Below are 16116 nucleotides of genomic sequence, written 5' to 3'. Positions count from 1 at the left end.
CGATCTTTTCCGCTTGATATTGTTGTAAACAACCCATTTTTCATCGCCAGTTATCAGTCGTTTTAAAAATGGATCATTTTCATTACGTTTCTTTAGAAAATCGCAGCTGTTAATGCGTTGCGTTAAATGCGTTTCTTTCAGTTCGTGAGGAACCCATGTATCGAGTTTTTATACATAGCCAAGTTATTTTAAGTGATTTTCAATGCATGTATGTGATACATGAAGTTTCTCTGCAATCTCACGTGTTGTACTGTGACGATCCGAATCGATTATTGCTTTGATTAGGTCGTCATCAACATCAACTTGACGACCACAGCGTTTTTCAACTTTGAGTAAAAAATCACCAGAACGAAATTTGGCAAACCAATTTTGACACTGCCGTTCTTTTAAGGCTTCGTCACCATAAACAGTACATAACTTTTTATGAGCTTGCGATGCGTTTTTCCCTTTGCGGAAATAAAAAAGCAAAATATGACGAAAATGTTCCTTTTGATTTTCCATTTTTCAACGAACGCCAAACGAAAACTACGCAACCGATCAAAAAACTTTTTTTACTGATTGACAGCTGAATTGCCAACTATCAAATAACAAAATGTGTTTTACATTTGTACTAAGTCTGCAAACCTAAAAATTCAACTGAAGCCATCTATGAGTGAAATCCACAATTACTTAGTTGCCAACCCAATACATAGACTACAGATATTCATTTTTCGTACCGAATTTTATCAATCTAACTCTCTTTATTTTGTAGTTGTCGTATTAACTTATATTAGAACAGCCGGACAGACATACTTCCTCTGAAAGGATTTTGCTCAAAATCTGACAGAAATCTGCAAATTTTGTTGTCAAGACCGTATAGCAAATTCCATCTGTCTAGCTCATAACGTTTTCGAGTTATCTTTGTCACTGACAGACAGACATTTTCCATAAATGTGTTTTTCGAACGCAGGAAAATCTAAAACGTGGAGATTCGTCAAAATCTTGGTTTCGATTTTTTCGAAGATTAATATATTTCCTCTATACTAAGTACAGGAGAAAGTAAAATACATCAGATCGTAACTTTTTCAAGGATCGCGCTTCATTCGAAAAATATGGCAATTATGTGTAATTGGTACCTATGGACATTGGAGAAATTTATGAATAACAAAAGGACACGGCGCACATCAATATCAAAATTTGAATTGTCATTATAAGGAATTGCTTGCTTTTCGCCTATCTGCTGTTTGGACCGCAGGAGATTCTTTCTTATCCTTTCGAACAAGCTATTTTCTGAATTACCTCCCTACAGGTGTTCTCAGTAATATTCGATTTGGTTCTCTTCTGGTTATTTAAATAATAATTCCTCATACTGCTCACCGTCGGATTCCTCCAAGTAGGAAACATTCAAGTCGGTTCTTTTCTAGCTTATTAATAACTAGCCGCCTTTGGCGACCAGTCGGTTCGCCAATCTTAATGTTCGTTTAAATTTTAATAATTAAATGTTTTACGCAATTCCAACTTTAATAGATTCTTCATCAAAATATATTAAAACTTCAAATTTTGATAGTCATATAATTCACTCATAATATTATAAAGGCCTTCAGTCATAATGTAATATGCATCTCTCTAATTTTCTGTTAGCTCCCGTAGAATTTATACTTTAAATTAAAGTGGAAAGGATAAATCTGCAATTAATTTAATAATATTTTTTACTGAAACAAAGTATTTTTTTGTAATATGATTACTGAAAACAATCACTGAGTGTTTAAACTTTATGGACACTAAAGAATATCTTTCTTAATTTATGTAATATTTCAAGAATTTGTCAATAAAATTTTCTCAGATTCATCATGACCAGATCGATTCATTAACAATGTTTAATTTTAAATGCATTAAACATTAAGAAAATAAAATGAATCGTTTAAAATAATCGGTCGAAAACAGGTTTAAAAAAACTACTTAAAAAATGATGTACTTAAAACTGTAAGCATATACAAAAAAATATATAACTAACATAAATACGATTTACTTACAAAAGCATGCAACTAACCTAAAAATAATTTAAATCATCCGTTGATAGTGGTTGTCATGACAGCAATCAGAACAATGCGCATGCGTGAATTTTCTTCGCCAGTTGGGTAACGCAAATGCGTGAGTTTTTCTACGCCAGTTGGGGTAACGCTATGCAGATTATACATTTTTAATTTCCTTTATTCTGTGTTATTTTAATTCAAAAGTACTTCAGAATGAATCTGAAACATGGATTAATTAACAATGTTTAATTTTAAATGCATAAAACATTAAGAAAATAAACAGAATCGTTTGAAATAATCCGCCGAAAAATGTTAACCCTAGCCTCATTACTGTTGGGAGAAAAAAAAGCTGAAGTCTTACTCATTTGGTGGTGGAGAAAATGGAAGATTTTTTTGGCGGGAAAGTTGGCGGTGGGGAAAATGGAAGATTCTTTTGGCGGGAAAGTTAGTTTTTAATTAATAGTTAAAATTCTAATTAAAAATTCAAAAAAGGGACCCCAGGTGCACATTCCCGACCTCTAAGGTATACATGTACCAAATTTGGTAGCTGTATGTCAAATGACCTGGCCTGTAGAGTGCCAACACACACACACACACATTGAGCTTTATTATAAGTATAGATAACTTCCACATCAGTCAAGTTAATTTAATTTTATGAGGATTAATAACTCGTCGTTACATTCATTCGAATCGTTTCCACCGGACGGATTTATAATAATTCCGGTAACATTCAAATAAGCTCTCATTCAGTGGATTAATAATAAATAGCCTTGTAGGAACAGGTTGTGAGTAACGCAACTCATCATCGCAAGTTATTGTGGTTCACACGTAACTAAATATTATAAATAATTAAAACTGTTTTGTATTTGTTTAATTGTTATAATTGTTCATGTTTGTTTTTGAAGTAATTGCAGCAAAAATATTTTATATATTATTTTGTGTTAAATGAAACTATTTTTCTGCTGTTGCATCTGGCAACGAGATTGATATTGTAAAAATAAATAGAACGAGTAAGATGCTCGCTGTTACTTGGATTTGACGTAGTTTGTGTTTTGATTTTAATTTCTTTAAAACTCTTTCAATCGTTGGTCGTAATATCCTAAAATAAGAAATGTTTATTTTATGTATCGAGCGTTTACAATCTGCACTTTAAAACGCAGAGTCATTACGCCGATAGCCTCAGCATTCAAGTCGGTAAACGTCCGATGAATTTATAATAATTCCGACAACATTCAAATCAGTTTCTACTCAGAGTATTAGTAATAATTCGGGATACTTTTCGTCTCTTTGCTCCAGGTGGATTAATATTAATTCCAACAACATTCAAATCAATTATCATTCAGTGGATTAATATTAATTCGATATAACATTCGAGTCGGCTCCATCTTGGTGAGTTAATAATGATTGCGAACATTGAAGTCAGTTTTCATTCAATGGATTAATAATAATTTGCGATAACATTCAAGAGGGTATCCTACCGATGGATTAATAATAATTCCGACAACATTCAAATCAGTTTCCACTTAGAGGATTAATAATAACTCAGGATAGTTTTCGTCTCGATTTGCTCCCGGTAGATTAATATTAATTCCAACAACATTCAAATCAATTATCATTCAGTGGATTAATATTAATTTGCTATAACATTCGGCTCCATCCCGGTGGATTAATAATGATTCCGAACATTGAAGTCAGTTTTCATTCAACTGATTAATATTAATTTGCAATAACATTCAAATGAATACCCTTCCGATGGATTAATAATAATTCCGACAACATTCAAATCAGTTCCCAACCAGTGGATTAATAATAATTCGCGATAGCATTCGAGTCGTAAATAAAATAACTCATTTGAATGTTGTAGGATTAATAATAATTCCTACAACGTTCAAATTAATTCTCACTCAGTGGATTAATAATAAATCGTTTGAACATTCAGATCACTTCTGTCCTGATAAATTAATAATGATTCGTCAGAGCATTTAATAATTTTTTTCCAACGAATTAATAACAAATTTCACTGCATTCAAATGGGCTATCGGGCAGATAAATTATAATTCCCCGCAACATTGAATGGATTTCCCTCTACTGATTCCTAATATCGCTCATTACGCACATGACGGTTCTCACCTAGTAGATCAATGTTTATCCGTCATAATATTCAGGTCAGTTCCCTGCAGGCAGAGTTATGATAACTCCCGCAACATTCAAGTCGGTTCCCTTCCGATGGATTAATAATAATTCGGCGTAACATGCAAACCATTTACCTTTCTGGAATAAAAGTATTTCGCCGTAACACTGTGTTCTTCAACTTTTAGTATCTTGTTCTTTTCGCTACTTTAACTATGTACCCCTTCCACCACACTGACTCCTTTTTTACAATTGTTTTTTTGATTACAGGTATATTACCGGTATAAAATCATTCCACCTTCATAAAATCATTAATTTCGTTAACTCTCTTTTGTGGTTTCTGTTATAATTACTATTTACAATGATAATATTCTCTGTTTATGGTTTGCACGTTATATTATAGTTAGTAATACAAGGTGATTATAAAAATACTATCCCAATATATTTTACTGTAGCTATCATAGCTTTCACAAGAACGGAATTAAATTTTGGTTCAAGGTATTTCGAGGTATGCGCTCAAGAATCATTTTAATAACAAAAATTAAACTCTAACAATTATGGTTAAAGTGTCAACATTTCAAACTTTTCAAATGGCAACATCAACATTTTTTTATTGTAATGTGTTCTTAATAGCAATAAGCAGAGTTGGAACGGTACTTGGAGCACGAAAGTCACCAACTGCAGACAAAGAAAAAAAAGAGAAAAGAGCCAATAATAGCAGAGAAACAACAGAAAGCAAAGCATTTATTGCTTTTCACAAATTTTCTACTTAACATACTTCAACTGCGATGACCTTTGCATGCTGCAAATGATGCTTAGAACCAAAGCACATACCATTCCGAAAGGAATCTGTTGAAATTCACGTCTCTCATAAGCGCACTACAGTTGTTTTCTTTTTTTTATTTCTTAGTCTATCTAACACTGGTGATTTTGGTGTTAGATATCCTTGCAACGCTGTTTATTGTTTTTTGCAATGGAGAGCACAATCCATTAAATATTTCTGGGGCTGCCGTTTGAAAATTTTGAAATTTTATCACTGTAACCGTAACTATTGGAGCTTAACTGCTATTTTTCATATGATTCTTGAGCACACGTCTAAAAATACCTTGAACCAAAATTTTATTCCGTTCGTGTGAATGCTATGATAGTTATAATCTTCCATATCGGGATAGATTTTTTTTATAATCGCCAGGTACAATCGTCAATTGATCACATTTTCTCTTCATGCGTACGGTTATTGTATTTGATCTCTGATGATATTTTATGTTATTATTATAGCTTCTGTTAAGGTTACTGCATGTGCCTTCTACCTGTATAAATGTACAATTCTATTAAGGCATCTGTATATGACCAGCGCAGAAACATATTTAATGCACTAGCTAATGTTATTCTTAAGTAATATTTGATTGTTATTAATCAGTGAAAATTTCATAAAACTATTTGTAGAGGGCATAATTATTATATTCTTGCTCAATCTTAGAATTTCTTCTTACAGAAGATGAGAACAAAAGCGTCGTCAGTGCAGTGCTTTTGGTCTCTCTGGCTGCTTTAGGAACCTTAGCTCTCCTTGCCGTGGCGGCGGTGGTAGCAGTAGTCAAAAACAAATCAAGAAGCTCTTCCAACGAGGGTAAGTTGCTGTTATATATTATTAAATCAGATTGCATTTTCTTCCTGTGTGATATCATAATCTGTTATATTTTGGAGGAATCCTGCATGATAAATTATTTCTAATTTATTGCCAAATACATGAACAAAATGTTTCAAAATGAATGGTGCATATCTAATTGCTTATTGCAATTTTTTATGGAGGTATTTGTTGATGATTCGAAGTTAGATTGAAATATCAAAGACCCCAATTTCACTCGACGGCATGATCAAGAAATAATTACCTACAACTTCGGCGTGATATTATACTATCAGAAAAACTTGTAACTGCCGAAGAGAAAGTCTACTGTATGTTGAAGACCATCGATAACTAAAAATAATGCGATGGTCTTAAAGACAGAAGTTAAGTAGCATCTATGGAATACAAATAGAATAATATAACTAATAAGGTCATGTTAGAATGGACTCCAGCGAAAAAGATAAAAAAGGCCTCTATCTTTGGTTACAGAAAGAGACCAAATAAAGGAACACTGCTAATAATAATCCAGTGGTTTTCTTAAAACTTTCTTGTTTACTTTCTTCTAAGGATGTTATCTCAGAAAACGAATTCCATGGAACTGGCGTACAATAGCTACAAAGTATTAGTATTTAGTGTGAATTTAGCAATTTTAATGAATCTATCATGTCATTCTTAGCATTTCTTTTTTTTTTTTTTTTTTTTTTGGAGATCGTCCTTGCATGTGGTTAATAGTGTCCAACAAATTTAGCTTTTGGACTACTTTTTTCCAACCGAATGAAACGAAAATTTGATACAAAACTACATTTATAATCACATAAATCCCATATTGAATTCGGTCTGCGGTGGCCTGATGGTAAAGCCTCGATTTCGGAACCGGACAGTTTCAGGTTCGAGACTCGATTCCACCGAAGAACCGTCATGTAAGCGGGTCTAGTGCACGTTAAATCTAAATCCAGGCCACACGCCCTCTCTTTGGTGTAGTGTGAAGATGGGGTGCCAGCTCAGGTGTCGTCCTCGTCATCTGACCACTGTTCAAAATTACGAGGTCCGTCCCAAAATAGCTCTAGTGTTGCTTTAAAACGAGACGTTAATATAACTAAATTAAACCCATATTAAATTTAATATATTTAAGTTCCTGCGTGTGTGAGATATTGTGTTTATATGTTTCTGAATTTATAGACCAACTGAAGGCCAATTCCTCATTGAATTAGCATAAACTTTGGAAGGTGATTACACTGTCTATATTAAATATGTATTCCAAATTTAATCCATCTGACTCACTTCTTTTTGTAATCATCATGTTAACTTGTATCCAAACAACCGGATAGACGGACTTCCAGTGAAGGAATTTTGATCAAAATCTGAGAGAAATCTACAAATATGGCGTAACGACCGTGTACCAAATTTCATCGGTCTCGCTGAAAGCGATTTTGAGTTATCTTTGTCAGAAACAGGCATTAAAAACATTTTTGTGCGCAAAAAATGTGTTTTACGTGCGGAGGTCTAAAATGTGGAGATTCGTCAAAATATCGAATTCAAATTTTTTGACAATTATTATACTTTTTTTTATACTACGTATATGAGGAAGTAAAAATATCTTGACTTCTTTCTTCAAAACTTCGAGTTCAAATATAAGAAATCAAAAATGGTGATTTATTCCAGTACAAAAATCAGCATTGATTCGCTCTGGTAATAACAGTATAGCATCCCGTTCGTTCTCAGCATCGATTCCGGCGGATTAAGTCCTATCGCATCTGCAATATATTATAACTTTTTTTAAATAATAATTTGGGAGCTCACCGTAACTTGACGCACTGGTGACAAAGTAAATATCACTGTTATTTAGTTGCAAAGATTGATTTCGTAATTACAGTTCAACTCGTTTTTAGTTTCAATTCCTCCTTATTCTCTCGATGTTAACAATGTCCCTATATGGTATCATTCGGTTTCATTGTATCTGGACGACTTTGTAAAAAGTTATTTTAATTATCAAATTTTAATTGCTATGAATTTCTATGAATGGAGACTAATCCCATGACATCATTGAATTATTAAAAGCGTAAATGCGTGCTTCATTTATCTTTTAAATTTCGCGGTATTATAAGTTCACCATTACCATTTTTATTGGTTTGGTAAACTACATAGACATTTCACAGGATACCTCTTCGAGTGATTATTCTAAATATAAATCAACATATTATTCTAAATATAAATCAATATATTATTCTAAATATAAATCAATATATTATCCTAAATATAAATCACTCTATTATTATTTAATGAAATAGTTAAAACGACTTCTGTATCAGGGCAATAATATGATCTATTGTTGAAAAGGACGGCGTCCTGGCTTAGGAGAGCACGTCTTTCCCATGATCTGGGCGTCCCGGGTTCGAGCATGATTGTTCTTCTTCTGTGTTCTATCTGTGAGAAGTGTGAATGTTTCCCTCTGTAAAAAGGAGTTGTGCAAGCGAATGTGACGCATAAAGTAGCTAAGTCGTGCTCTTGGTCCTAGTTGGCGTTATTTAAAAAACAAGAGACGCTCACTCGGATTAAATCGTTGATAGATAACTCCCAGCGGGTTTCGAAAGTGCCATACGTCACAACATTGTTGGAAAAAAACGTTTTTAAAACATTGCAATAATTTAGAGAAATTTTGCAAATCAGTATCACTAAAAAGACAATTTTTTAAAAAAATTTGAAACGTTATGAAATTTCTCTTTATGTAATAATGTTTTCGGAAAATATTATCACAATGCTCTATGCCCTAAATTATTATTCCATGCTCTATTATTCTATGGCCTGAAACAGAAAACTGTTTCTATTGCAGAGCAATTATGAAATTCATTGTAAGAAATTAAGCAGATAAATGTTTTTAAAATATTTCCAAAATTCAGAGAACTTTATCATGAATATTAAATTATTATCGATAAAAAGACTTTTTTTAAGAAAGTTTGAAACGTTGTGAAATTTCCTCTTGTGTAATAATTTTTACGGAAGTTACCGATATAACCCGAAAACATGCAGATATATTATAAATTACTTTTTTTTGTCGTGTGACTATTTTAAACCAAGTTTTTCGCACAGAAGCTTCTGAGGGTAAAGATCCCTAAGCACCCGAGGGCAGAAGTCTGATTTCTAGATCATATGAAAAAAAAAATTTTAAAAAAACACGCACACACTCGCTTGCACGACCCCTTTTCACGGGGGGCTCATTCACGCACCTCACAGATAGAACACAGGTTAGAGAACAATCATGCCCGAACTGGGACTCGAACCCGGGAAGCCTAGATCAGGGGGTGGACGCGCTACCCCTTGGTCAGAACGCCGGCTATTAATTACTTAGAAATAAAATTAAAATTTTAAATAAAAAAGTTCCTAGGCACACATTTCTACCTCCCAAAGTATATATTTGGCAAATATGGTATCTTTAAGTCGATTGATCCAAGCTGCATAGCGCCAAAACACACACACATACCCGCACGTGCATACGCATCTTTATCATTAGTATAGATTTCAATTGATTTGAAACTTATTTTGAGATGGCGAAACTTTTATAAACTTTTATTAAATTCTAATTTATCTAAATAAAAAAAACATACATTTATTGAAAATATCAAAACTCATTTAGCAATTATTGTAGGAATGACGTCAATAGTTATGATTAAGTTTAGCATAACAGTGAAGTTTAAATTCTGAGAAACATCTTTCATTTAAAAAGTATAAAAAAACATTTACAACTCTTTTAAACTTCTCACATAAGCCTTGCTGAATCCATTGATTTGAAACATTTGAATTCTATTTTAATCTAATTCGAACATATCAGATAGGATCCTAATTATCGTCCTTTCTTTCATCAACTCAATTTGTAACGCACTAATTAGGCTACAACAAATAATTTTAAATCAATAACTTTGAAATCCTGGTTTCTAAACTTGGTTGTCTCAAAGATACTAAAGAAAGAGTATAACGGTTAATTAGAATGTACAAAACTTGTAACAAGCAACTTTTTGAACAAATTACCAAAAATACGATAAAGTGATTTTTAATATCATTTTGAGAACACGTTATTGGAAGCCAAAATGAGTTATCGCCTGATAAATATGACCAGTTAATGAAGTTAATATGCAAATAATTGGTATCGGAAAAGATATTTTGAGTACTTGATAAAGATTCAATAAATTAAATTATTCCTTAAATGAGTGACTACGATGCTTGAATACATTATTTTTATCTGGAACAAGGCTCTTTGTGTTTTTTAATTAAATAGTTTGAACATGTAATTAAATCATAATATAATTAACAAGACTGCCTAGGTAGATTTATTCTGCAGCAAATTCTTCAATGGAATAATTATTTTCAAACATATGAGTTTGATTGGTTTCATCGAATTTCTTAATTAAAATTACTGATATATATTTAGGAAAATAATTTGATTTGGGAATAATTTGCACAAAATATAACAGAAAAAAACAAGTCGTTGTTGATTAAAGCATATTTAAACACTCCTTGTCCTATGTTTAAACATAATTGTCATTCGTGTTAAAACACTTGTGAGACTGCGATACCATATATCCGAAGCCAGTGTATCCGAATCCTGTGTTTCCGTATCCGAAACCAATGGAAATGATTTTTCTGAAATGAAGATGTTTTTCCTCTTTCCCTACTGCATAAAATTACTGACTTTGGGAAGCTAATTTTAAGTTTCATAATACCACACATGAGAATTTTGTGCTGCATACTATTCTAAAGATAATCGAATATGTAGTTTGAATATTTTTTCGATCAATTATAACTGAAATTTGATCTAGAGTACTGTTTTAGCTACAAGAAAGCATACCAAGTTTCAATAATATGAAGAAATCACTGTGTCTTTCAATTAATTTATTTAAATGCATATGAAAATATACATACTGACAATTCGTTTATTGATTTTTTTCCTGTACTTTTTCCTCCACTCTTCTCGAATGGCAACATTATTTTTATTTTATATACTTGGTGTTAATATATTAGAATGATAATATTTATAAGCTGTCATACTATTTGTATAACTCGAAGTATGCCTGATGGAAAAATTCTTCAAAACACAATACAGGGCAGATCACTGGGAATTTGGACCACTAAATTTGGCATGTAGTTACTTCTTGGGTATTAGGTGTTCACTAAGATATATATATTTCGAAATTTTAAATAATTTTTAATTAAAATTAATCGAAAAATTAATAACTTCAGAGTATATTTATTTCAATAAAATTTTTCTCTGATTTTTCTTTATTTTAAGTATATTTTGCATCGATTCTGTAGTTAGTTAAGTTTTTTTTTAGTTGCGTGCATTAGGAAGATATTAAACACATTTAAATTTTAATTTATTTTTAACTAAAATTGATCGAAATAGTAACAACTTCTGAGCATATGTATTTCAATAAAATTTTCCTTTAATTTTAATGCATTATTTTTTGAAATATTTAAAATATATTTTGCATCAATTCTATTCATATTTTAGTTACGGACGTTAGAACGATATTAATCGCATTTTATGAGCATGTTATCGATCTTATGTAACAAAAATAAATTTTAAAAATAAAATATAATTAGACGAATTAAATTTGAATGTTATCAGGCTTCAATATTTCAAACTGAAGGCTCCAGTTTCGGTCTAAATATTTTATTGCCCACTTTTAAATATATATTCTTCATATTTGCAACTCCAAGGACAGATTGTTTTTAACCGGTTTAAATTTATTAACCCTTTACAGTTCGAAAAGTAAACAATGCATTATTATACATACGTGAGTATAGGGATTCATTTTATTATTTAGAAATCTTAGAAATAATTGTTATAAGTCCTAATAATAACTGTAAAAAATTTTGCTGTTATATAGCTTTTATAATAATCACTATCCAACAAGAACATGGAAACGATACGTCCTGCTTAATGAGCAATTAAATTGAGCATAGAAGTAAAAAGGGATAATGTTTTTCTTTTTGTAGAATAAATGAATTATAATATCAATACCAGACGATACTCGCCAAATTAGATGAGTATCGTCTGAAAATGTTTCATAAAAAGAATTAATAGTATATATCAATTTAAAAAAGGAAAATAACTTGCACTTCAATTTATTCTTAGCCCAAACGATTTCTTTAAATTCGAATAATTTCGGAATCCATTAAAACGCAAAGACATCCAACTTATTGCCTAATGTGCAGAAATTGACTATTCGAAACATCTTAATGAGATCGTGGAATTCCAATTTAAAAATGTAGTGAACTAGTTAACTCGTTTCGGGATATTTCTTTCCTTCTTGTGAAACTTTATAAATGAAACGATAGTTAAATGCTACTTAAACTTTATATATGAAATGATTTTAAAGAGAGAAACGTTGAATTTACTTTCCGATATTACAGAATATTACTTCTTATTAATAAATGTTCTAGACATTAGGGTTATCTAATACAGATATTCTTATCTCATATTTAAAATACGATGCTTATGGCGGTATTAAACCAGTAAAGTTGGTCTTTCCAAAACTTTCTCGCGTAGTTTTTAATAAAGGTGTTATCCTAGAAAATGCCTCGCAAGGAATTGGCGTACAATAGTTAACGAAATATTCAACTTTGGCATTTTTATTGAGTCCATCGTGCCAACCTTGGCGAGTTATTTGTCGATTAATCCCTGGCATGCCATTAATATTGTCCGAAAATTGAATTTGTGTTTTAGCTGCATTTTTCCCAACCCATTGAAACGAAAATTTGACACAAATTTACTCTTATAATCACGAAATTACAAAGAAAATTTAATATATTTAGTTACTGCGTTTTTGGGTTATCGTGTTTATATGTTTCTGAAAGTACAGACAAACAGACAGTTAACCCACGTTGGATTTGGTTCAAAACATGACAGGTGTCTACTCTGTAGATGTTAAATATATAAACCGAATTTCATCCATCTAGCTCTCTTTGTTTTGCTGTTATCCTTTATATTCGAACAGCTGTACAGACAGATTTCCCTTGAACGGATTTTTCTCAGAATTTATAGAAATATACAAATTTGTGTAAATACGGTAGATCAAATTTCATTCGTGTATTCCAAAGTGTATTACTGTTATCTTTGTCACAGACAGACAAACGAATATTTTTCAACTCAGAGGGTTCTAAAAAGGAGAGATTCGAGTTCGAATTTTTTAGCTACTACTGTACTTTTTCTATACTACATAAACAAGAAAATAAAAATATACAAGCAAGTGAATATTACTGCTAATACTTACTAAGTTGCTTTAAGTTAAAAAATATTCGTTTTATTCACTTACAAAGGAGATAAATCTTCTTTCCCTTAATAAATTCATTTCAACATATTAGGTTGATTCCTATAGAAAGACTTCCTATTGCAATTGTTCTTATGATAGGACTTCGGGAAAATTTTGTTCAGTTCTTCAACGATCATGGTACCTATATATGCATATAACGCCTTATCCATGCTATATTGTGAAGAGGATAGCTAGAGCAATTTTGTTTGGGATTTAACTGCTTGGAGTACATTGTTAGAAATGTAAAAATCTCGGATAAATTCGTAAATGGCCCAGCTAGCACAAAGGGAATGGAAATGGTGGTAGGTTTCATTTCGCTATAACTTTCTTGGTTTTGACGATAGAAAAAAAATCCAACTAACCAAATTAGAGCATCATTAAGACGAATAATTTTGTATTTGAAGTTTTTCGTTAACTGCAACATCTTAGAAATTAGGGGCTGAAAAGTGATTTTCAAGCCCTAAAATTGGCCATTTCTAATATTGTCAATTTATGATGCTAAATAGTAACTTAGATACAAAAGTATCAACTTTTGCCTTCCAGTTTGCCGAGAATTTTTTTATTCCAATTAAAAAAAAATCATATGCAAAAAGATATAAATTATAATATATATATTATAATCTATATTATTATTATATTTATATAAAATAATTCGTATGCAAATAAAAAACAAGAAAGGAATAAAAAACAAATACTTGTCCAAAAAAATTCAAATGATTTGAAATCGTTCAGCTTCGGAACCGGAGGGTTTCAGGTTCGAGACTAGATTCCACCAAAGAACGGTCGTGTAAGCGGGTCTGGTGCATGTTAAACCGTCCGGGTCAAACGTCCTCCCGCTGGTGGTGTGTGGTGTGGTGTGGTGTGGAGAGGGGGTGCCAGTTCAGGTGTCGTCCTCGTCATCTGACCAGTTCAAAATTACGAGGTCCATCCCAAAATATCCCTAGTGTTGCTTTAAAACGGGACGTTAATATAACTAAACTAAACTAAATGAAACGAAATTTTTAAACCATCAGTTAAAAGTATAATGAAATAAAATAAAAAATTAAAGAAAGAATTTAAAATTTTGCCTATAATAACATGCAGGTATTATGGAAATTAGTAGCTTTATATATATAGGTAAATTTATGAAATGTTTTGTGTATCATAATAATCAAAAATAATTGGTGGAAATTCATCGTTTTATTACAGAGAATCCTTATCAAAAGCAATATCAAATTATATTTCCTCAGTTTAGTAATAATGATCCTAAGAAACAAATAAATTTAAAGGATAAAAGAAAAAACGGTGACACCACATGAAGACTGGCATGAGCAGATTTTCTCATCTGCAGGAAAGGTTATTGAACCAATCTAACTCGGCGCACTTCTATAGCTTCGTCTTAGCTTTCTTTTCTAGATAATGAAAACTTTGTAGATAAAAATTAAAATCAATGCTTAAACTGAAAAGTGGTATCACTTGCAACACCGGAAGTATCACCCATAGATACCTTATAAATTTTGATACATGTTTCTTAACTTTCTTACGAAATTTTTCATAGTAAAGTAAAACCTCTTTAATTCATTATTCGTTAGGACATCATTTTATCTCGGCTTCGATTTTTTCCTATCCATTACAGTATTACAAAAATTGTTATAAAATCAATGGTAACTAATTATTTGTCACTCAAAACCAAAGGAGAAATTTCAATAGACTTTTCAAGTTGACCCTTTCTGCTGCAATGACGATCTAGACATGTCATGTGTATTTAATGACTATCTATGCAATGACGAACTATACGCATCGTGAAATAAAAGATATGCGGAGTGTATACGTTTAAATATTGTTGTACCGGCGTCCTGGCATAGGGGTAGCGCGTCTCCCTCGTGATCTGGGCGTCCCGGGCTCGAATCTCGGTTCGGGCTTGGTTGTTCTTCTTCTGTGTTCTTTCTGTGATGTGTGTGAATATAACCCCCTCCTTGTAAAAAAGGGTTGTGCAAGCGAATGTGACTCACGAAGTAGCTAAATCGTACTCTTGGTCCTAGTTGGCGCTACTGAAAAAACAAGAGACGCTCACTGTAAAAGTACAAGGAACAGCACTTGCAATAAGCCCATAAGAGGAAATCGGGCATTTAATGACCATCTACGCAATGACGAACTGTACTCTTTATGCAACTAAAAGTATATGGAAAAGTATATACGTTTAAATATAGAAATTTTCAAAATTCCTATGACTAGGTGTATACCGAAACAGCCAAACTGGCTCAATAACAAATTACGACGCTTTATTCTACTCAAAAAACGAATACAAAGAAAACGAAACACAGCCGAAGCACATAGGAGGCAAGAGTTTATACATTACATTAGTTGCTCAAAGTGCTCACGGGAAACTCGGAAGAGACATCGCACAACTACTTACGCCTCTCGAATCGTCTGCTACTCTCACCGACTTAATACTCGGCCGGCATCAGCTTTTTCTTTCGCCTTTTAACAGTTTCCGTGACAGGACAAAGAAGCTTCTAAAAAGATCTCCGAAACTTCTGCCAAGTTTATTTCAGTTTTTCGGAATATTCGGTTTTGTTTTCAGGGTCACCAAATTCGTAGCCAAATAATTGCGAGTTTGTAGCCAACATTAGGGGTAATGGATTTGCCAATACTCAGCATGCATCAAAGCTACTTTTAAAATAATTTTCCTTACTAAAAGATTTACTGCACTAGAAAGCCAATAGTACAGATTTGTAATAATATGCGCAAAATGTGTAAAATATCAAACAAATCAATTATAATTTAATGTTTTCTTTCTAACGCTTTATAACATTATGTGGTTAAAGGAAATTAAATGCTGCCTTTCTGTAAAATTTTTCAGAATTAAATTGAAGTGAAAAGAGTTAAGGATGCAATTTTCATTAGCAATAAGGTAAAATAAATCTTAATTAAATATTTCTCTTTTCTCTGTTTTAGCTTTTTTTTTTTTTTTTTTTTTTGCAATACTGCTCTTGAACATTGGAAACGTGGTTATTACTTAATAAAAAAAGAAATATTTAATTAATTGTCATGAAATTTTACT

The 16116-nt window shown here is 31.9% G+C and overlaps 1 protein-coding gene across 1 annotated transcript in view; it reads left to right on the top strand.

Moving 5' to 3' along the window:
* The window catches only part of LOC129984235 (hemicentin-1-like), a 769108-nt gene that overhangs the window by 689361 nt on the left and 63631 nt on the right, over nt 1-16116 (top strand). Inside the window, exon 10 of the mRNA XM_056094068.1 lies at nt 5638-5769. Within this exon, the coding sequence (XP_055950043.1) occupies nt 5638-5769 (132 nt within the window). The remainder of the gene's footprint in view (nt 1-5637; nt 5770-16116) is intronic.

This window comes from Argiope bruennichi, chromosome 9 (assembly GCF_947563725.1).
Source record: "Argiope bruennichi chromosome 9, qqArgBrue1.1, whole genome shotgun sequence".
NCBI classification, from domain to species: Eukaryota; Metazoa; Arthropoda; class Arachnida; order Araneae; family Araneidae; genus Argiope; species Argiope bruennichi.
This window is presented reverse-complemented; position numbering and strand designations above follow the sequence as displayed.